Source organism: Molothrus ater, chromosome 11, assembly GCF_012460135.2.
Source record: "Molothrus ater isolate BHLD 08-10-18 breed brown headed cowbird chromosome 11, BPBGC_Mater_1.1, whole genome shotgun sequence".
Classification (NCBI taxonomy): Eukaryota; Metazoa; Chordata; class Aves; order Passeriformes; family Icteridae; genus Molothrus; species Molothrus ater.
In genome coordinates, this window is record NC_050488.2 from 10,158,249 (window position 1) to 10,180,453 (window position 22,205).

A 22,205-nucleotide genomic window follows, 5' to 3' on the forward strand; every position below is an offset into this window, starting at 1 on the left:
CGCCCGCCCGGCCCAGCGCCGCCCCTCCCGCAGCGCCCCCTGCGGCCCGGAGGAACAACTGCCGGCCGCGCTGCGTGCGGACCTAGCGGCCTGAGCTCGGGAAAAGGGAACCGGCCCTGAACAAACCGGGGGAACCCGGCTGGAACCGGGGCTCGGGAAAAGGGAACCGGCCCTGAACAAACTGGGAAGATGGGTCTGGAACACACCTGAGGAGGGAGCTGGCCCAGAACATGTTTAGGATGGGGTTTGGAACATGTGGCAGGGCTCTCTCTGGGCTCCGTGCTGCACTTGTGACAGGATGGGTTTCATTAATCCATTCAAATACAGCTGCCAAGAGGATGGTGCCAGACTCGCTTTGGTGGTGCCCAGCAACAGGACAAGGAGCAAAGGCCACAAAGCAAAACATAAGAAATTCCACCTCAACATGAGAAATAATTTCTTTTGGTTGAGGGTGGCTCTGCCCTGGAACAGCTGCCCAGGGAGGGTATGGAGTCTCAGGAGACATTCAAATCCCACCTGGATGTGTTCCTGTGTCACCTGCTCTGGGTGACCCTGCCTTGGCATGGGCTGGGCTGGATGATCTCCAGAGGTCTCTTCCAACCCTGATAATTCTGTGATTCTGTAGGGGCCCAGGTCTGGAGCAGGTGTGGGGTGGCGGAGAGCTGGGTGGGACACACGTGGCACAGGGCACACAGGCAGGACTCTGCTGTGGAACAGAGGCTTGTGCTAAGCCACTCTAGCAGGAAAGGTGTCCTGGGCTGGTCCTGTGGGTACTGGAGGGGCAGAGTTCTCCAGGGGGGAAGCCTGTTTCCACAGCCTGGGCACCTGGCATGGCTCAGGGCTTCCACAGAAATCTCTGATGGGAGAATTAAGGAGTGTACTGTGGGGAAGGGGGCCAGGCTGCCACCCTAGCAGAGAAACCCTGGCCAGTACTGCATTACAAGATGCAGCAGACATGAATTCAGGCAGAGCTAACCAAGCAAAGCACTGCACTCAGGTCAGTGTTCAGACACCCAGAAGGTGTGTTTTATTGCAAAGAAAACAAAACCACAACCCTGCTATTTCCAGGGCCAGACACAAGTGTTTCTAAGTGTTCTCCGCAGCAATCCTGAGCAGCGGCCAGGGCTTGCAGTTTGTGTCCAGCAGGAATGAAGGTGTTGAGAACGGCTCAAAGCCTGGCTGTCAGCTTAGATGAGCACATGAGGCTCTCATGAGCCAGCACAGATGAAGGTGCTTGTTGTGTCTGACTGTTGGAGCTCCCAAACCTGCTGAGAAGGACAGATGTGCTCCTGCATGGCTGCAAAGGCAGATGGGAACAGACAAGTTGCTGATGGCAGTGCCTGCAGTGGGACCCTGCTGCAGTGCTCTAAGGTCATGCTGCAATAGTCCTTAGGATAATGTTCCTTCATTTCACACCATATCCTCGGCCAGAGGGATCCTTAAAGTGTCTCTTGAACTGTATCCTCAAGCTGCATTACATCCTTCACAGCACAATTACTGGGTCACTCCTCATTGTTTCTTTCCACCCTACATACTCCAAGGCGGTGTGGAGGATGCAGAGTCCCAGGACATGTTAGACTCCATGTTACAGGCACAATTCCAGATCTCTGGGTGACACCTTGGAGTAATCTGCAGCTTGGCCATCCCAGATCCCACCTGGCCATGATCCCCCAGAGATGGAGAGTCACTCTGCTCTTGGCCGTGCATCCAGACGATGCTATCGCCAGTGCTCCCCGAGGCACTGCACTCCTCACAACAGCACCTGATGCTCTCTCTGAAGAACCACCTCCATTCCAGGGCAGAGTCTGCATTCTAGCTGTGGTCCCAAGGAGCAGAGGGAGCAAGTGGCACACAAAGCAGGAAGATGGAGATGAAACCCTGTGTTGCTACCCAGCGCCTTTATACTGGTGACTCCAGGGAATGTCCCATCTCACTACTTTGCAGACAAGGATGTCCTCACACAAACCATCCTTGACATGCCTGGTACAAGCCCCTCTGCTCACAGTTGAGTCCTGCAGCCCCTCGTGAATAAAGCAGGTTATCCTAGGCAAGTCACAGGAAACAAATACCCAAAGCTAAGAGAAAAGTTCTCTCTTTTTTTTCTTTTTTTTTTAATTTTTCGTTTCCAATCCCAACCGCCACCAGGTGTCAGTGCAACCAAACATTTGGCAGATGGAATTATGGTGATGTCCGTGTAAGTTTTCCAGGAATTGCTTTGTCTCCTTCATCTGCTCTGTCACCTGGCACACTGCTCTGAGAAGTCCAGCATTCACAGTTTTTATTAAAAAGAAGTTTAACTACATTAGGGTGATAGAAAAGCTTCCTGTTACAAATGCTAAGACAAAGGTTTTCTTCCTCTTTACATCCTCCCTGTGCAGAGCTGGAAATGCAAGCACTGGACAGAGTAAAGTGGGCTACCAACAGCCTCTCTACAGTGCTTCCCAGCCTGCAGGTCCCTGGAGATGACCCATCTCTGCAGGGCTGGCAGGAGAGGGACAACAGTGCAATCGACTTGACAAGATCAGCCTAGTGCAAAAAATGATACAGAGAAAAAACAAACTGTAAAAGGATAAAAAGTACCACCAGACTAAAGTGAAATTCTATCAACCAGTAGATTTCTGAAGCTAAACTGGGATCATACAGCCAGGTGCACCCTGTAAGAGACAGCAGAAAAGTGTCCTCAGCCTCAACAGCCACCCTTAAAGTGTCTCTCAGATTACCTGGATACTCCAGACAGAGAAGAGCATCTCTTGAAAATCTTCCAGGCCACAAAAGGCCAGAAGAGCAAATTAGGAGAACTTGCTAGCTGATTATTGAACCCACATAGCCCCTTGGTTTCTTTAATGTTTGAAGACTTTACACGAGATTGGGAGGTGCTGAGCCTGGCCAGAAGCATTGCTTTATCAGTGCCTTGTTGTTTCTCTGAATTAGGATAGTGGAGAGAAAACAGGGCAGCAAAGTAGCTCTTAGCAGGGATATGCACCAAGAAAGCCATTTGTGGGTGAAATGATTCACATCTGATTGGTGGCATTATCTTTTTAATAGCCATTGGGCATTCAAAACATACTTGATGAGGATTATTGGACTTGGAAAGATTTACACGGTGCAGATGCCTAAAGGCCACGGGCATGCCAGGCCCCATTATGCTAAGTGCTATAAAACCTCAAATTTTAACTCCATGCTTTAATTTACTCACCATAACAACAATTTGCATTTAATCCTTTGAGCCCCAAAGTGCCTTCAACACAGCCAATGGACTTGTGCAGTTTTACTGCACAGACCCATCAAATTCAGCAGGAGCCACCCAGAGAGGGGTGGTCAGAGAGGGCCGTGTATGGCTGTCTGCATCCACGGACTGTCCCCCACTTCCAGCTGCTGGGGCAGGAGAAGGAACTCTGAGCATCTCTGCAACCCTACCAAGGTACAAAAGGAGCTGATGATCACTGTGTCCTACATAACACCAGGAAAGATATGGAGGCAGGCTAAAACCACTGAAAATTGGAATCTGGATAGGAAACCAAAGGTTATTACCTTTCTTGAATCCTTAATAAACTGCTACCAGAGTGGTCCTACATCAAGGTGATCTGTGATTCAGTTTGCATGCAAAGCGCTACACAAACTGCAACAACAGACTCTGGCACCTTGACTTCAGGCACACCCACCAGGGAGGAACATGCTAGAGGTCTCTATACATACAGTGATAGATTTACAGGCTGCACATCTGGGGCCTCTGTGTACAAAGGTTCCCTTCAAGAGCAAGTGTGAAGCTGCATCTCGCAGGAAGCAAGCATGCAGATCACCACCACTAGGGAGAGAAGTACTGCCTCTGACCGAAGCAAGTCCCTCAATCCCTCAATGACAGAAGAAACAAATGTTCTGGGATTTCAGGCTTGACAGTAGTTTAGGCAGGGCTCAGAGAACAATTACACATATCCACGTGCCTTTAGCACACATCTTCAGGGAGCTGGAGCCTCAAAGTTGCCTGAGGCATGCCTGAGAAACATTCATTGGGGAGCTCCTACATCTGATTCTCATCTCATCAGAACTGGCTCTTACATTGTTTAAATGCAGTGATTTTAAAGATGTTACCCCATATATACCTGTGGGATATTAAACACTTCCACCCTTCCCTCAGGGCAAGATGCTGAAATTGAAACAAAAGGATGAGAACATTACTTGTTTCCCTATTTTTAAACTTTCACATAGTCCTTATACTTACTGCAAAATGACCAACTGAAACCAAACTCACCTGAAAACTAGAACTGGAGTGGAAAAGGCCAGCTAGTTTGAAACTTACACAAGACAAGGGATATTTTCCTGCTGATTTCCCAGGCTATTGTGAAAGAGGCATGTAAACACCATTTTTGAGCAACGCTCCAACCTAAAGCACATTTCCATCTAAAATGCTGCACCATGGCACTGAATTCTCTGCAATCAGTCAAGCAAGGGTAAAGTGCTCAAACTTTGCAAGCTCAGCTTGGAGTTGTGGAGCTGAAAAAAGGAATGGGGCTGTTTGTGGTACCAGGGGTGAAATGACATGACAGCAGGGAGTGGTGGGAGGGGTGTTTTCCCCAAATGTAAACATCAGCTCTCATACAATTAGTAGCTGAACGCTAGAGCACTAAAAAACCTGTTTTCACATGGGGAATGCAAACTCTGCCCAGAACATCGACAGAATCTTGGCTCCCCTCCATCCAAAATGCACAGGTTTTACTGCACCTGCATGGACTGAATATGGTCTCAAGGTCAGTATCTGGAGAGTGAATTTACTCCCCAAATCTGGACTCTTGGTGGCAGGCAGCCCCACCAGCTTGTTTCTCCAATCCAGACAGTCTCAGCCACTACCACAGAGCTACAGTAAGTGCATTTAAAGGTAATGAAAGCATTGGTGCTACTGATAGGAACACACACACAGAGATCTATAAACCCACCCCTCCCACTTCCCTCTGTTCCGTGATCCTCCTGGCTCCAAGCCTCAGATGCAGGCTCAGGACTTCCATAGGGAAAACTTGCCCAAAGACTTGTTCAAAGGTTTTATGAAGTTCCTGAGAAGCCACCTGATCCCATGGTCCATCAGTCAAGATAGGAGAAAAACAAGTGTGTTTAAGAGGGTGGTTCCCTCCTTTCTTTTTCTAAAGATGCGTGTCTTCCTCAAACACATCCACATCCTCGCTCGCCTGCTTATTGATCAGGACATCCCAGCTGTCGGGGCCATTGATGGTGTTCCCCCCGTTCACGCTCGGCTTCTTCTCCTGCATTTCTGACTGGCTGTCACTGGCCACGTCCAGGGTGGGGTTGTCATGGCAGCCGTTCTCAACAAAGCGCAGCTCCTCGCCGTGCGACTGCCAGGGACGAGAGGACACAAAGGGAGACAAAGGGGGACAGCTCTTAATGCTGCTGAGAAGCACAATCAGACCAGGCTATGAGGGTCACTGAGACCTTTGTGGAGTCAGTGGGAAGAGGTAGATTTATTCCCAGCCCAACCCTCAGAGTGGAAATGAGCTGTCCTAAGCACATTTGCATCTCTCTTACACCTGAATGAACTCCTTTGCTGCTCCAGCAGTGTATCCAGCTATGCCCCATAATTGGACAGGGGAAAACAATTGCCCTCCTAACTTCCCAATCTCCTCCATCCCCAGGGCTAAGAGTCTGGCCACCTTCTCCACCCGTCCTGTGCTCACCATGTTCTTCATCTTGGGCAGGCGTCTCTGCCAGCAGTTGTAGATGAGCCCCAGGACAATGATGATGGCGCAGATGGAGCCGATGATCACCAACACCACAAAGAGCTTCCCATAATCACTGCGCGTCTGGTTAGGGTGCGACTGGCAGCTCGTGGTGGTCGAGTAGTTCTGGATACCAATCTGGAAGGAAGGAAGCAGTACACTAAAAGTCCCTGCAGGCAGATAGAATCCTGTTCAGAGTTTCCAGGGTCCAAGTACAGGACCACGAATGTGGGCAGAGGAACTAAAGCCAGGGTTGGAGACTCAGGTTATACACCATCTTACATTACTAGAAAGCTCATAACTACATTTTCCATGAAAGGTGACACATCAGCAAATGACAGTAGGCACAATTTTATTTTGCTCACCTGCACAAGGATATCACACCTTTGTGTAGGAGGCTTTCATAGGAGAAACTATCCAAGATTAGAGTCCCCGAGACAAACTACAGGGCACTGATGGGTGCTGAGGCTTTGGTAACTGCTTGACAGAGAATGTAACCCTAATAAATAGCTTTCCAGTAAAGCTCAGGTCCTAAGAGGGCATGGTGGTCTTTACAAGGTCTTGAAAGTGGACAGCTGCCTGCTGAGTGTAAAAGCTTAAGAATAGCTGCCCTAGAAACTGACCCCCTGTGGCTGTCAGCAAACAGCCCAGGTTGGTCCCAGTGACTTGGCAGATTTGAAACAGGTTATGTATCAATTCAGTAGTAAGTGTGACCGGTGTAAGAGAATATCCTCCCTCCTCCTTGCAATCTCATGCTTGTGCAAGGGCAGCACTGTGAGCAGAGTTTACTGACAGAGCCAGAAAGCCAGAGGCATGGGGCAAGGAGGCTCTGGTAGAACTCACATTAACCCAGAGCCACAATTGCAAAGTTAAACCTTGCATCCACACAAATCCTTCTTTCTGGACAGTTCTAGCTGCTGATACTTCAGTCCCACAATTTCTACAGGGTTGGCTTTTTGCACTTTCTCTGGTGTAAGCCAATCAATACACCACTGAGCAGTTAATTTGCTTTGTCTAACTGCACCAGTTTGTTAGGTCAGGGAAAAACCTGAGAGCAGACAGCCAGCAAGGCAGTGGCTTGATCCTGCTGCTAAAATCAGCAAAATTAATCCAGTGCTTGGCACAAAAAACTCAAGCAGAATTAGGTCCTCAGTGCCTACATATCCTGTAGGACAAAGGGGCAAAGCCAGAGATCATGGGACTGATTTGTCCTCATCTCTATCCTCTTCCAAGCTGCCCAGGGTTAGAAGGGAATAGAGGAAGATGGCAGAGGAGTCTGGTATCCATTGACTCAGGTCCTCTGCCTGCCTTTGTGGAGGCAGTTGTTTCAGGAGTGAAATGCAGACCCTGGAATCATAGAAGGTGTGTTAACATGTCAAGAGAAGCCAATGTTTGTAAAACAGCTGGAGGGTGAGCAGGGCCAAATGTGGGGGTCTGCAGCACCCACACTGCTTTGGACAATAGTATGGAAGGGGTGACACTGAGAATACCAACAAAATGAATGTGTGAAAAGCAGTCTCACAACCAAGCCAGAAAAGTAGGGAGAGAATAGCCCATAGTTACTCTCTTAAAAGGAGCAGACATTTGATGGCCTGCCTACTATCAGTGAGGGGAGCAGGAAGTTTGCCAAGCATCTGACTCATCTGTTTGCCTGCTCTGGGTTCAGCACTTGGTTAGAATGAGATATGCTCCCAGTTTTTAAGTTGCTTATTTTAATTGTATAACTGGTCTTGACAAATGGATGCAGGCAGACAGGCTCTTACCTCAGCTAAGCTCCTCTTAACATCCCCCAGTGCCATGAGAACATCTTTTGTAGGGATAACACCTGTAAAGTACAGGAAGAGATCAGTGCTGCTCTCAGCTCAGGTTACTCAGTCAGATGTATTCATCAGTATAAAATCCCCAGCAGGATGGAGGCAGGGAAACACACATTTTTGTTCATTGGTGTTTTATGTCAGGAGGCTGAAAGAACACAGGATCACAGACAAGGGTACCTCCAAATACTCTTTAAAGGAGTAAAAAAAATCCAGGGATTAACTGATAGCAGAGCAACCTAGGTACCCTCCCCACCACCACAGAGGTTCTCAGCATCCGTGTCTGCTCTGGGAGCAAGCAGCAGCACTCAAAAAGTCGTGGAGACAGGTTCACAAAGGTCATAGAGGCCATAATGTCAACATTAGAAACCTCTGTCACTAAGCAGGCAGGAAAAGGACCCCTGAACCAAAATGGGAATAAAGACATGGTAAAATGTTCCAGTCCAGCCCATGTCACTGTCAGCTTTTATTTCCTTGGGGATGAGGGAGGGCACTGTGAGGACCATCCTAGTTCAGACAGGACTTCAGAATTGATAGGTTGGGAAGTGAACCAAGAGCAGGCTGTCATATCCTTCCATGATGGGGAGTACATAAGGAGAAACCTGACAAATGCTCAGGGAAATGCAAACCAGGGAGGCAGCAAAGCTGAAGGCAATGTGCAGAAGTGCAAAGTGCAGTGCTTTGTGCAAGCAGTGAGGGACAACCCAGAAAGCAGATGTGAAGAAAGATGTCCTCAGTCCCTCTCCATCCCTCAAGTCCAGTGAACACTGAGAACTGGTGGGATTGCAATGGATTGGAAAGCAAAAGCTCCTTACAACATGGCTGTGTACCTCCATATAAATACATATAAATCTCCATATAAATCTCCCCATCACAGAAAGGCTCTTTCTGCCAGCACTTACCCTGTTCCCCTGCCAGCGTCATTAGCAAGTGCTTGTCATTCTCATTGGGTTTGCTCAGAGAGATGAGCCAGCGGTCCTGCAGCCCCTCTGCCTGCCTGGAGAAGGCATCCTCCACCAGTGCCAACAGCTGGGGACCCCTCTCCATTCGAAATTCCTCCTGGCACAGGAAAGGAACCTTGGTGAGTGCATGGTAGGGACAAGGCAGCTGTAGCACTGTAGGGCTGGCACAGCTGAGAGCTCACATGTGCCCAAAAGCCAGCAGTGATAAACCTGGTGCAATGCTCTGCTGCACGGTGCCCCAGGCTGGAGCCACAAACACCTCCTGATGCACCAACCTTCCTCCTCAGCTCCTGTGCCCCACACCAAGCTCTCCTGGCACACAGGGATCCTGAAGCAACATGATGGTGTGAGAAGGAAGCAGCCAGGCTCCTGCCCACAGCCAGCGCTGGGTCGGGGGTGCCGCTCAGCCTGACGTGCTCCAGCCATCCCTCAGCAGGCGCCTTTGCTGCTTTCTCACTCCTGTGTTTCTATTCTCATCTCCAGTTGCCATGCCAACCTGAAGGCCACACAGATGATTAATAAAATGGAGAGTTCTTGTTGCCATGGCAATTTGAAGCGCTCAGGGCAGGCACAGGCCTGTGCCAAAAATGGCCTAATTGGAGAAGACATCGATGACTGGAGCCTGAATCACAAGAGCCTGGCAGTGCCTCCTCTCATGAAATGATGAGTTTTGGTATGGGGAGGCAGGAGGAGATGCATGAGGAAGCAGCACTGTAATGCAGCACCACAATGCTCAGCTGCAGCTCCAGCTCATGGTCCCACTGCCAGTCTGAGGCTCTCTTTTGGGGGATGCAGAGGAAAGGGGAGCAGCTGAGCCAGGAGCAGGAGGACAGAAGTGAGATGTTTCTGGTGATGGGGAAAGCAGAGGTTGCAGAGCATTGATCAATTCTCCATGATGGAGAGGAGGGAGCAGTGAAGGAACCTGAATGCACCTGTGCCAAGGTGGAGGTCACCTCCCAGTGCATAGCCAGGTACCACTGCTGGGTCAGATCCTGCAGTCCTCACTTGGGGAAACTTTCCAGGTATGTTGAGTGCCTGGAGCCCAGTGGGAAGACAAACAGGATTCCAGCTTAACCCAGAAATACAGACATGATCCTGCAGCAGGTAAAAGCCTGGTGCCATGAAGTGAATTGAAGCTCAAAGCACAACCTTCTGGAAGGAGCTAAGCACACTCCTTGTCCCTCAGCTTTTCAGTGGGACTCAATACACACCAGAACATGGCACCAAAACATTGAAATATGTGAGAAATACTAAATACCACTCACACTAATTTAAACTACAGCACTTGCTGTAGAACACAGGCTCTCCCTCAAAACCCCAGAAACCCAAACACCACAGAGTTCTGATACAGACACCAAAAAACAAAAGGGACAGGCAGACAGTAGGTGAGGTGCACAAACTGAGCAAATTACCAAGGGTAGGAAACAAACTGCATCAATATCAGTGGAAAGATGAAGAGCTTGATTCCAGCTTCACTCATGCAAAGTGGTAATGGGAGGCAGGGAATGATGAGATGCTCATGTTAAATATGTATGTCGACAAATGTCCCTTTGAATAAGGGGTAGCACGGCACAAATCATTCAGTGGGAAATATGTTTTGAAACATGAAATCAAGTAGAAAAACAGTTCAGTCCTGCCTATCCCAGGGCACCATCTTCCTCCAGCAAGGCAGAACTGAGGATTCAACAGCAAAGACATAATTTGATCAAGAGACATCTGCACATCTGCTTTTCAGTTCTTCCCCTTACAGTGGTTTAAACAACACAAGTGACCACAGAAAGGAACTTAATACATATTACAAAATTAATTAGCATTTGAAGTCCACAGAGGTGGGAGAGAGAGTGATGAGACATGAAGGAAACAGGGCAGAAGGATTCTGGTTTTCAAGGACTCCTTTTCTGCATTACAGTTGTGAACTGTAGCAGAGATACTTAAAGCTCTCCACACTGGTTTGCCTGAATTAGGAGGAGAAAGACTGACTTTTCATCTATTCTTAGAGCAGTTGGCATGTCTTACTGTGTATAGGAATTTCCCCATTTTCCCTGTCCTCAGAAAGATCACCTTTAAAAAAAAGCAAAACAAACCAAACAAGAATTCACCAGAAGTTGCAAGAGGTCAGTGCCAGAGAGCAACCCTGCAGTGACACAACCAGCTGGCTATGCCCACAGCAGGAGCCCCACAAAGCAGGGGTGCAGATGCATGAGGCCAGAACACAATTCCTCAATGAAACATTTTAGTCTCAGGTTGTCAGGCTTATATTAATTTCTTAGAATTATGAAAGGCACCTTGACCCCAGGCCTTTCACAACTGGTTTTTAAGTGCCTGATAAAAGGCCCAGCAGAAGTGAGCAAGCCCTTTTATCAGGGATCCACAACGGATTCTGGGGTCATGAATTAACTGTAGCTTTATGAGGATGGATGGACAGGCATTGGATTAGCAGAGCATGGCTGGTTAACAGACACAGATAACACACAAGATAATAGGGTTGGAAGAAGAGACCCTTAAGGAAGATTTAGTGATAACTGCTTGATACTTATCCATGCACAGTCCAAATGGGAGTCCCTATTCCTCTGAGCCATCAGAGGATTGTTACTATAAGCTGGAAGGAATGGAAGAAAAAGGAAGAGAAGGAAGGAGAACTGCATTCAATCCTGTAAGAGGTGCAATGTTAAAAGTTCTCATGTCTCATGACAATCCAGGTACTGACTATCACAGACTAGCAGCCAGAAGTTAGTAAAAAATCCAATATGGAACTGACATGTGCTAGACTTGGAGCAAAATCATCTCCCTCCACCCACTCTTTTTCCCTTTTGGAGAACAAAAATATTTCTGTCCTCCCCTTCTCTTCACAGCCTCTATATGTTGAGATTTCATGCTTTTAAAATGTTTTGTGGTGAAAGCAGACAGGAGGAGCTGTGCCTGCCTTCACTTTCCCAAACACCATTGCCCCCGTGCCATGAAATCTCTCTGGACTGACTTACACAGTCAATGTTATCCGACATATTCAGGATGATATAGTTCTTTCCTGCAAGGTTGCTCCAGTCTTTACAGATCACCTGGAGAGACAAGACAAAGACAGCTGGGTTCAGGTGTGAATGTAACTCTGCTGCTGAAAGCACAGGGTACACAAGGGACAGGAGCAGGGCACTGTGCCATACTCCCAGAGGCACTTCTCAAAGGATGTGACTGTCCTTTAACTCTCTGTTCTAAGGAGCAATCACCATTTCAGTGCTAACACAGAACAGGGACAAAGCTGCTCTGCCAGCTTGCCACAGCTCAGCTTGACCTTCCACTTCTATCTAGACTCAAGGAGGACACAGGTTCTCAGTGGAAAACTGTCTAGCCTGCAGCCTTGTCAGCACTTAACACAAAACCTAACCGGAGCCTCTGTGGTCCTTAAACAAACTGGTGAGAGAGGGCAGCACTTTGCAAGCAGGATAGGATGCACAGAGGGACTAAGTCACTTGTTCAGGCTCCTGAGTACCATGGGGCAAAAAGCAAAATTAAAAGCTTTGCTTGGTACTTTCTCACCAGTCAGCTCCTGCTACATTTTCTCTTAACCAGCTGCCAGTTTGCTGGATTCAGGACCTGCAGTTCACCCCTCCTCTCCCACACCCTCACATATAACTGTACTCTGCTCCACCTGCTCTGCATCTGGTCCCTGCAGGCAGCAGTAGCAAAAACAGCACTTTCTTCTCACTCCCCTTCCAGAAGTCCTTGGGGACATGTTTGTCCTGACACTTCCAATAATGCAGGCTGAGGAAACAAGGAGCTTTCTCTGCTGTTCATGCCCCAGAAGAAAGGTGTTCAGCTTCTGTTTAAGAAGCAGGATTTTGTGCAGCTAGGAAGATGTGAGGGGCCAGGGATGATGGATACCTTAAGAACTGCTGTGAATAACTCCCTGAAAATTCAGCTTTGACTGGGTGAACGGAAAAACATACTTCAGCAGTCAGACTCAGGGATGGGCTTAAACACTCCCCAGGAGTGAAGTAGCCAAATATCCCCACTGCAACCTCCCAGCCCAGCCCCTGATCCCAGTGCAACCTGAGCAGAGTCCCAGGGCAGCTCCGTGGGCAGCATGGCCATGCGGGCGTCCCCAGCCAGGGGTGACGAGCTCCTCTCTGCTGCTGCAGTCTCAGTGGCTGACTCGGTGTCATTCCAAAGGGGATCCAGCTCAGGCTCATCAGCTCTGTCCCACAGAGACACAGAAGAGGGCTGCTGCTCACTACCAGGAAGAGTCTGGGTGCCTGGGGAGCTGCTTGCAGGAGAGGGTGTCCCCACAGGCGTTTCCACTGTCTGCTCCATTTCGGTCAGCATCGTGGGCTCCAGCATCTCCCACCCCACCGTGGGCTCTGACACCTCCTCCCTGGCTGAATGCTCTTCCCCACCAGCCTCCACTGTGGTCTCTGCAGGCTCTGCTCCTGTTGTAGCCACAGCCAGCTCTGAATCTGCTCCCCCAAAAGCCCAAGTGTCTCCAGTTGTCACCTCAAGGAGTTCTTCCGAATCAATGGGAGATCTTGCTGCAACTGTAGTAGAAAAAGTAGAGGGCACAGGTAGGAGACCTGGTCCCATGCTGCTCCCAAGGTCTAAGCCTGGAGAAACAGAGTCCTCTTCTTGCCCTCCTATGGCTGCCTCAGTCACAACACCTGGCCTGGAAGAGGCTGTGGAAAACAGAAGGGAGAAGGAGTCCTCTTGGTCCACTGGTTCAGAAGATGTAACCTCTGGTCCAGAGGTCTGGAGGCTCTCCATTCCTCCTCTTGAGTGGTCTATGGGGAGCAGCCCCTCCTCTTCCTCTAGTGTGGAGAAAGGAGTGTGTAAGTCAGGCTCCACAAATTCTGCTGGTGCCTGGACAGTGGCCATTTCCCATTTGTCTACTTGTGTCCCATTTTGTTTTCGGCAGTGCCTTCTGAGATGAAGCAGGAAAGGTATAATCTAAAAAGAGATCCAAAAGACTTCATGTTACATCTGAACTAAGAACTCTGAGGGGCAGAGAATATCCCATTATGTGTCCAGCCACAGGTGGGGGTCAAATGGCAGAGACCCTCCAAGGACAGGTAGCCTGCCACAGCAAAGAACCATCCCATCCAATATGTGCACTTCTCCATCTACCCATCCCAGTAAACCCATATTCCCAAGGGATAATTTCCATCTTTGTTCTCTCTATATCTGTCTGTCCATAGGCACTTTCACAGACAATAAGTAACAGTTTTGACACCTGGCATCTTTAAGTTGAGGTTATGAGTGTTAGGAATCAGCTAGAAGCCAGGGATTCATTTCAGATGGGACTGAGAAGATATGGGGTGGTAGCAGCAGTCAGCCACAAGCTAAATGGGAAATACTACAGGAGAGAAACTAAAGGACAGAAAACCAAATCCTCCTTCCTGGCACAGCTAAGTACTACCACCAAACCCTGAATCGACCTGGGCATATTCGAAATGCAGAATTTTAGTTTGTACAGCACTTCAGAGCAGAAAAGTCATCCCACAAACATCTGAATTAGTTTTGCTTTGCTACAGCAGCTGAATCTAACTCCCCTTCCTCCAACTACAGCCCTTGCTATTCTGTGGCTCTGATCACGAATGGAAGTGTTGTTGCTAGACAAACACAGATGCTGAAGGAGATGCAGCTCACAAATATAAGGTCAGAGCAGGCTGGGGTTTCTTCTGGAAGCTAACAAGGAGCTGGGGACCCAGGAAAAGGAACTTATCAGTAAGATCAGATATGTTTAGCTCAGGGTGGCAGGCACAAATCCAGAAAGCATAAATCAACTTCATCTTTCTTGAGAAACTGCTCATACCCACGGAGTTCTGTTTCAGGAGTCTGCATCCCAATTAACACCTTTTCTCCCCAAGCCAAGCACAGCACATTCTCACTGAGAAGGGAAGGAAGACGATCCCTTCACAGCCAGAAATCAACCCCCTGCTCTGTCTATGGTTATTAAGTAAATGACTGTCTGAAATTCCCAAGGCTCCCGTCTCCTCTCCTGCCTGCCAAAGCAGATGCTCCACTGAGCACAGTGGGCAGCAGCTGTCTGGATGCCTTACAGAGATCTGCACAAAAAAGCTCCACATATCCCTCACTCGCTGCTGCCAGAGTGGGTGCAAGCTCCCAGGCAGAGGCCATGTCAGCATACACACCCACTGCCCTGGGTATTCCCTGGCAATCAGGACTGCCCTGCTACTCCTCCTGCCCAGCCCTCCTCAGCAGAAACCACACTGTTCCATCCACCCCAAGCAGGAGGTGTAAAGATCCTCCTGTCCAGCTGGCAAGTGGCTTTCCTAACCCACAGCTCATTCCCTTTAAGGTGTCAGCAGCTCCTCCCAGATGTTGCCCAAAGGTGAGTGTTACCCAGCTGCTGGCCTTCAGAGCCATGGTGGGGAGACTGACTCCCAGTTCTGTCTGCAAAGAGGCCACTGGGATTCACTGCCCAGGACAGAAGTCACGTTGCTTTGCTGCTGTGTCTCACCAGAGAGCACCCCGAAATTGACACCCCACCCAAAGACCCTGAGGCTTAAAAGACTTTTGCTTCCCAACAGCCAGCTGCTGATGCCTCCTCATAGGCCAAGGAGGCTGGCAAGAGCAATCAGCAGCAGCACAGACCAAAAAAACCCCATCTCTCCTCCACTGCCTGGCACTGGTCTTTCCAAAGGCCTTCCCAACTGGTAACAACCCAGTGTCTGCAGACATGGTCACTGCCTTGCTGGATGGATGGCAGGAACACCCACAGGCCATGGGATTGAGGAGGTTTGGGTGGGACTGTCTTCAGATAGTAAAGCTTAGTGCATCTCCCAGGGCTCTGCTGCTCCTGCTGCTGCAGGGATAACTCAGGGTTTGCACCAAGAGCCTCCTCTGCCCTGACATGCTGTGGGTGAAAAGTGAGGGGTTTGCCCTTTAAAACAAGGCCCTGTCAGATATGATGTTGTTTCCAAGGATCAGTGATCCAATCTGCCATCTCCTTTGCCTAAAGACATTCTAAGATATTCTCAAGTCCTTTACACCTTCCTCTCTTCCGTGCTCTTTCCACCTGGAGCAGAGCACGAACTGGCAGGCAGATGGGCACAGCAAAAAAACAAACCACGAAAAAGCAGCGTGAGGTTCATCCCACAGGACCAGAAATGCTCCCAGCCTGTCAGCTCTCCTTTGAAGTCACACACTCAACCTTTCCTTAGAGTGCTCTGCCACAGATTCATTGGGTCCCATGGGGGAAAGCCCCACACGGTGCAGCTATGCTGCCTTTCCACCAACCACATCTAAAGATGTCAGATGAACTGCTGCCTCTGCCATCTCTTCTGGGCAAAGAAAGTTAAGGACCCATCCCAATCTCTCCCAGCAGACTTCTGTCTTACAAGGCAGCCAAAGATTGAAACCTGAGCTGCTTCTCTAGGCCAACAAATCAACAGGGTAGAAGCAGACACAGGAATCCTCACACTTGCTACTAACTGGGTTAACATTCCACTTGTCATCAGTTTCCCCACTACCCTGAATGTTAAGCTGGGAACATCCTTCTGTCTGGTTCATAAGACCCCACTGATTAGAAGCTCAACTCCTCTCAAATCCTGAGGGGGTTATTTCTCAGATTCAAGTAGGGAACAGTGAAACTTGAGGCACAGGGGTGCTCCTTAAAACAAGAATCTCTCCATATAACCCCATTACCAAAGGGGTTCAATCCCTTTCCAGGTTCAGGAAGGATCACAGAATCATCAAGGTTGGAAGAGACCTTCAAGATCTAGTCCAACCATCAACCCAGCAGCACTATTGTCATCCCTAAACCATATCCCCAAGTGCCACATCCAGATGCCAACTATGATGAGTCAATGCTTCCTTCCAGACTCCTCAGCTAGACAGTTCCTGTCTGGAATCAGCTCCTCCTGTCTCACTAACAAGGGCATCTGCCAACTTCTCAAGATCAGATTTAAGGCACTTTAAGGCACTCATATTTCTTTTCATTTACACCCCTGTTCTTTGATTTGAAGGAAGTTTTGCACCCTGTCCATCTCCCTGGTATGATATCGGCCCCTAAGCTGGTCCCAGCATATTCTTCCCAAGCCTCCATCTAGACCAGCTGGCCTGTCACTCATTTGTGCAATGCAGAGCTTGCCCATTTGAAGAGTCTTCTCAGCATTTCCCTTGATTCCTCTTCCCTCCAACCCTCAGGGAACTCAAAGAGCATCTCCCATTTTTAGCATCTCCTCCAGCATTCAGGTAGCAGCTCCCCTTCAGCCAGTGGTTTTCAACCCCCTTGGCCCACCTGGCTGTCCTCTGCCTTCAGCAGACCCAGTACACCTGGTGGCCATGCTCTGGGCACATGGCAGTGCACCCACAGCCCTTCCCACCTTCCAGTGGCAGTGCCACCCACTTCCCTTCTCACCACTTTTGTGGGGAGAAACAGCAACCATGGAACAGAGAGGCAGAGGGACACAGCAGCCTGTGCTCCTGCTGCGGGAATGGGACAGAGTCCTCTGCTAAAGGAGTTATGGAGCTGGCTGCAATGCCAGATTTGCCTGGCTCGTTTATCAGCTCATCTAATTCCAGGGAGGAAGCAGAACTCTGCCAAGCCCCAGGATGCCCAAGGAGAGAGGAGATAGTAACTGCATACACCATCAGCTCCTTCCCTGACAGGGTCTGCTGTCTGCCACCAAGATCAGCAGTAGCTGGAGCACAAGAGGAGCCTGTGGCCACACACAGACATGGCACGTGCCCCTTTCCCACCACAACCAAGAGCAGCCAAGCCACAATGGAGCCAGCCTGATCACAGGGGGGACAGCTCAGGAGAACCAACCACTGGAGTGATGAAACTGTCCCAGCACCTCTGGCAAACAGTCTAGCAGGGATGGACCAGAGGAGTGTAGCAGGCAGGCACAGCTCTGCATCATGTACCCTCCCAGACCTTCTCAGCCACACCATCCCCTTGGGAGTCTGGTTGACTGATATGAAATTACACACCTCTGTCTCACCTCTTTACCACCACATCCTTAGCTTCACCCCTTAATGGCTTCCATCAGTGGTGATATTGTGCATATTGCAGCATCCAGCTGCCTCCCACAATCACCCAGCTTTTCCCTTCCAAGCTCTCTTACAAAAACCCTCAGGCAGTATTTTTTAAATAAAAAACCATCCTTCACAGCCTTTCCAAGCCTTGCCCTTTGCATCTTCAAGCAGACCCAGGTCAGGGTCACACAGATCCATTTCTTTGCCTGGGGAGATGATTTTCCTAGAAGAGGTGAACATTAGCTTCAAACCTCTGCAGAAGCCACCATTCAGGCAATGTCCTGCTTTCTCCAAAATCAATATCAAAACTTCCCTGACACCAGATGGACCAGGACATGGCACTGTGCCAAAGCACAATTCCCCAGCCAGACATTTAATTCATTACATTTCTGCTTCTCTGTCATTCAGAAGAGCTGCTCTCAGTTACTGCCCTACAAGCTTCCCTACCCTGTATTTGCTATTAACTGTTTAAAGCAACTGTGACAACTCAGGAAGAGGGTGATCCTCTTTTTTTTTTTTAGTACACATAACTTGACCATAAGGTGTTTATTGGATTAAACTGGGAGATCATGTTAACCAGTGATTGAATTACTGATAACTAGAAGGTACTGTAATAAAGACAAGACCATCCCTGGATTCCAATCACAACACATAGCATCATTCACACTAAAACATCTGCCAACTTTGGGAATCACACAGTGCTCTCCACTGAAAATGCAGCCAGGTCTGAAACTGTATCTGCTCTCCTTTTATAGTACAGAACAGTAAGGCTTACTGCAAAAAAGTCATACTCCAGCTGATTGAAACCACAGGGGGATTTCAAAGAGGCAAAATACAATTACTGGTGCTGGAATTAAGCCAGTTGGGGCTAATATACTAATCTTCCAGAAGTACTAGGAGAGGTTATTATCTGAGACTCTGAGACAAGTCCACACACACAAAAGAGATCACAGTCAAAAGAGAGACCCAAAGTAGCAAAGTGATTAGGCCATTATGGTTGAATTTGCTTGAGGTACAGACTGGGCACCAAGGACTACTGTTCCCAAATAGCCTCATACCTTATCCCAGCTCAGCACAGAGACTGCAATAAAGGCAGAATAAGCCATCCTCACCCAAACACTGTCAGAGATAGCTGCACCAGAGAAACACCCTGCCCTGAAACCCTCTGTCAAAGGACAGCCTTTGGCAGCAATGTCTTCACAGAGCTGGCTTGTCCCAAGATAGATCACCCCTGTCTCTGTACACTAAACCAGGGCATAAACAAGAGGCATCCCAGGAGCTGAGCTAGGGCAGGAGGCTGCTCAGCACTAAGCTGCTTATGGAGACAGTCTTTACCAGGTGCTTCATTTCATTAATGATTGGCTTGAAGATGGTATTAAGAACTGCAGATCTGCTGTCAGTCTGGATGAAGAGGCAGTAGATTTCTGTAAGGCTGAGAGATACCAGGATCTCTCTTGCCAGAGGCAAGTAATTCATCATGGAAAGAAGTGAATCTCACTATCAGAGAAGATGGAAGGTATTTTATTCCATTATCTGGTCAGAAAACTTACTTTTTCTTGAATATAGTCTTAATAACAGTCTGTCCCACTATCCCTCATCCTAACTCCCCGGGAATCCCTTCTGCTAATTACTATGAATAATTAAAAGATTACAATTTCCTCCCCCATCCCACAAAGCACCACATGCTGTCCTAGGAAATCACCAATCTAAAAAACTAGATTGGATAGCTCCCAGTACAGTCATCCCTTGGTCTTCAACCACCTTGGAGCTAAAAGAGCAGTCCCTGGCTGTAATGAAGTGAGCTTCATGCCAGCCCACTGTAACACTGGGCAATGGGATGATGCACTCCAATCCTTGAGCACTCAGCTGTTGGGCAGGGCAGGAGAGGGACTAAGTGCCCTCAAGCACGAGGCATCCACAAGTCTTGTGTCCATTTTTCAGGAGCCCACACTTCCCAGCAATTAATGATTAGGCTGTCTCACACTCGAGCCTTCACTGGAAGAGAGGAACATGTGGGGCAGTGCATCCTGACTGAGCCAAAGGAGAACACTGAGAGCTGCAAACAGGGAGAACTCCAGGGTGAATACAGCATCATGCAACCCCTTCACCAAAACCAAGGGATTCAGAGAGACCTACAACCCTACTGACTCCCATCTTCTAGCCCTAAAGCTGGATGAGGTGTTTTACCTGCTGCCAAGGACATCTGTGTAACAACAGGAAACACAGGGGACTGGAAGCCTCCAGGCAAAACAAGATGGAGAAATGGAAGAAAGGAAAGGAGGAGAGGAAGGGCCAGACCCTGCAGGTCTACTGAACTGAACTGATCTGTGGCTCAGGCCAATTTGCTTTGCTACCAAAGGTGAAGCAAAGCAGCCATACCCAAACTACAACCAGAAGCTTCTGGGTTCCCTGCAAGCCTGAAGGAATGCAGGAGTAACAGGTTCACAGCTCCACTGACTTGCCTTTTAGCAGCAGTACAAATCACACACTGCTTCTTTCCATAAGGATATAGCATCCACATTCCCACCAGACCCCTAATCCATCTCCTCCGTGTGTGGCTCCACTGGGTAGCAGCTGTGCATGGCATGACACACATGCAAGTGCACACTTCTGTGCACCCTCAGACAGAATGAGACAAATGTCAGGGCCCTTCCAAAGGTTAGTGCTCACTGATGTCAATATAGAATCACTCTTCTGTAACATAAATCAGCAAAAGCACATTATTCAGGAGAACCAGAGCCCTAGTCTGAGCTGTGCTCTTCCACTGGGAGTTTGTTCTCACTTTCTAATGGACTAACAGGTGGCCCTAGAAATGTTTTCTATAAATATTTTTAAAGGATGTTTTTTGTACACTTAACAAAAAAAAAAAAAAGCAGCAGCTGCAGATTGTTATTGCTTTTTAGCTCTTGCAGCCTTGAAGTCACACAAAGGCAGGGCAGTCTCCCCACACAGAGCTCAGACAGACATAAAAAAAAGGAGAGATGGAGAAAGCTAATACAGCTTTTGAATAGCAGGAGATATGGCCTATCTGCAAGATCCTGTACCTGGACCAGTTCAGGCCCAATATCTTTGTATAAAGACAAAAAGAAGCCAGCACAGGTGTCCTTCCATAGCAGGTAATTTTCTCTCTTTAGGAGTACAACAATCCTGTTCTGTGCCTTGATTGATGCAGTGTTTCCAGTGTGTGCCTGGGACAGAGCTACCAACTATGCTGAGCTACACTACACTGAATGAAATCTCACATAAGGAAAACTTACACTATAAACTTTTTTTCCTTAAACAGCAGCTGTTTAAAACGGTTTAATGGGTTTATACATTGAAAACAACCTAACAGATGTCATCACACAGATCCACAACGTATCACATGGCATCTGTCACACATGCAGCATGTAAGTTCCACTGGTTGGGTGCATCTCTCATACAGAGGCTTTGCATGACAGGAGAAGACTGCCCAATTTAGGGATGCTATTACAATATCGTTTATTGTAAAATGACACACGGCAGGTTTCTAATTAAATTTTAAGTAGAAATGTGCTCCCAGCTCTTGAATAATTCAAACTGTTCTATTAACCAAGGTTCTGAAATGCCATTGAGACATGAGCTCTGGACACAGCAACTGTCAGGGGAAGAAACAGCACTTGGAAGCAGAGCAGTGGTTAGCTGGGTAGCGGATAGGGCAGGGTATGCATAAAGGACAGCTGAAAGAGCACATCTGCTCCTGGAGGAAAGAACTGCAGGCGAGAACGGAAGGAGAGAGCGGCGTGTTCCGCATGCAAATGGGGCGAGGCACGTGCAGGAGGCAAGGCTGGGTTCAGTACCAGCCATCTCTCCCTCAATGCACAAGCACACGCTGTTCTCCAAGTCACGTCCCGATCTGCGAGGACACGCAGGTGCCTGCTGGCACACCAAGAAAAGCGGCGCTGAGCGCTGCCAGCGCGCGGGAGCAGCTGAGCCAGAGCGCGTCCCAGGGATGCGCGGCAGGAACGGCGCCATCCCAATGGCACATCCCAAAAACAGTGCCTTCCCAACAGTGCCATCCCAAAAACAGTGCCATCCCAACGGCACATCCCAAAAACAGTGCCTTCCCAACAGTGCCATCCCAAAAACGGTGCCTTCCCAACGGCACATCCCAAAAACAGTGCCTTCCCAATGGCACACCCCAAAAACAGTGCCTTCCCAATAGTGCCATCCCAAAAACAGTGCCTTCCCAACGGCACATCCCAAAAATGGTGCCTTCCCAACAGGGCCTTCCCAACAGTGCCATCCCAATGGCACATCCCAAAAACGATGCCATCCCAACGGCACCATCCCAAACAGCACCAACCCAATGGTGCCATCCCAAAACCAGTGCCTTTCCAACAATAGCACTATCCCAATGGCCTCATCCCAACAATGGCCCCGTTCCAACAGCACATCCCAACAGCCACATCCCAATGGATCCATCCCAACGGCCCCATCCTAACAATGGCCCCATCCCAACAATGGCCCCGTCCACCCCCAGCACCACTGCATGGCACAGCTGCCCCACGGCCAGGCCTGCAAGAGCCCCAGGGCAGCCAGAGCACAGCCAGACAGGTTTAGCAGCACTGTCAGTGAGCAATGGGCTTTGGAGACCTAAGCTGGGATGGCTCTTGCCCCACATCGCGTGCGCTGTGCCCCAGTGGGCAACCCAAGCCACAGCTCTCAGCTCTGTGTGAGCACAGCTGTTTTTTAAGGTC

The 22,205-nt window shown here is 48.9% G+C and overlaps 1 protein-coding gene across 1 annotated transcript in view; it reads right to left on the reverse strand.

Annotated features, from left to right (window-relative positions):
- Nucleotides 1–998: 998 nt before the first annotated feature.
- Nucleotides 999–22,205, reverse strand: part of PODXL2 (podocalyxin like 2) — a 33,004-nt gene continuing 11,797 nt past the window's right edge. Inside the window, 7 exon segments of the mRNA XM_036390850.2 lie at nt 999–5,342; nt 5,682–5,861; nt 7,487–7,548; nt 8,440–8,596; nt 11,481–11,555; nt 12,544–13,395; nt 13,397–13,431. Of these exon segments, the coding sequence (XP_036246743.1) occupies nt 5,133–5,342; nt 5,682–5,861; nt 7,487–7,548; nt 8,440–8,596; nt 11,481–11,555; nt 12,544–13,395; nt 13,397–13,431 (1,571 nt within the window). The 3' untranslated portion in view covers nt 999–5,132.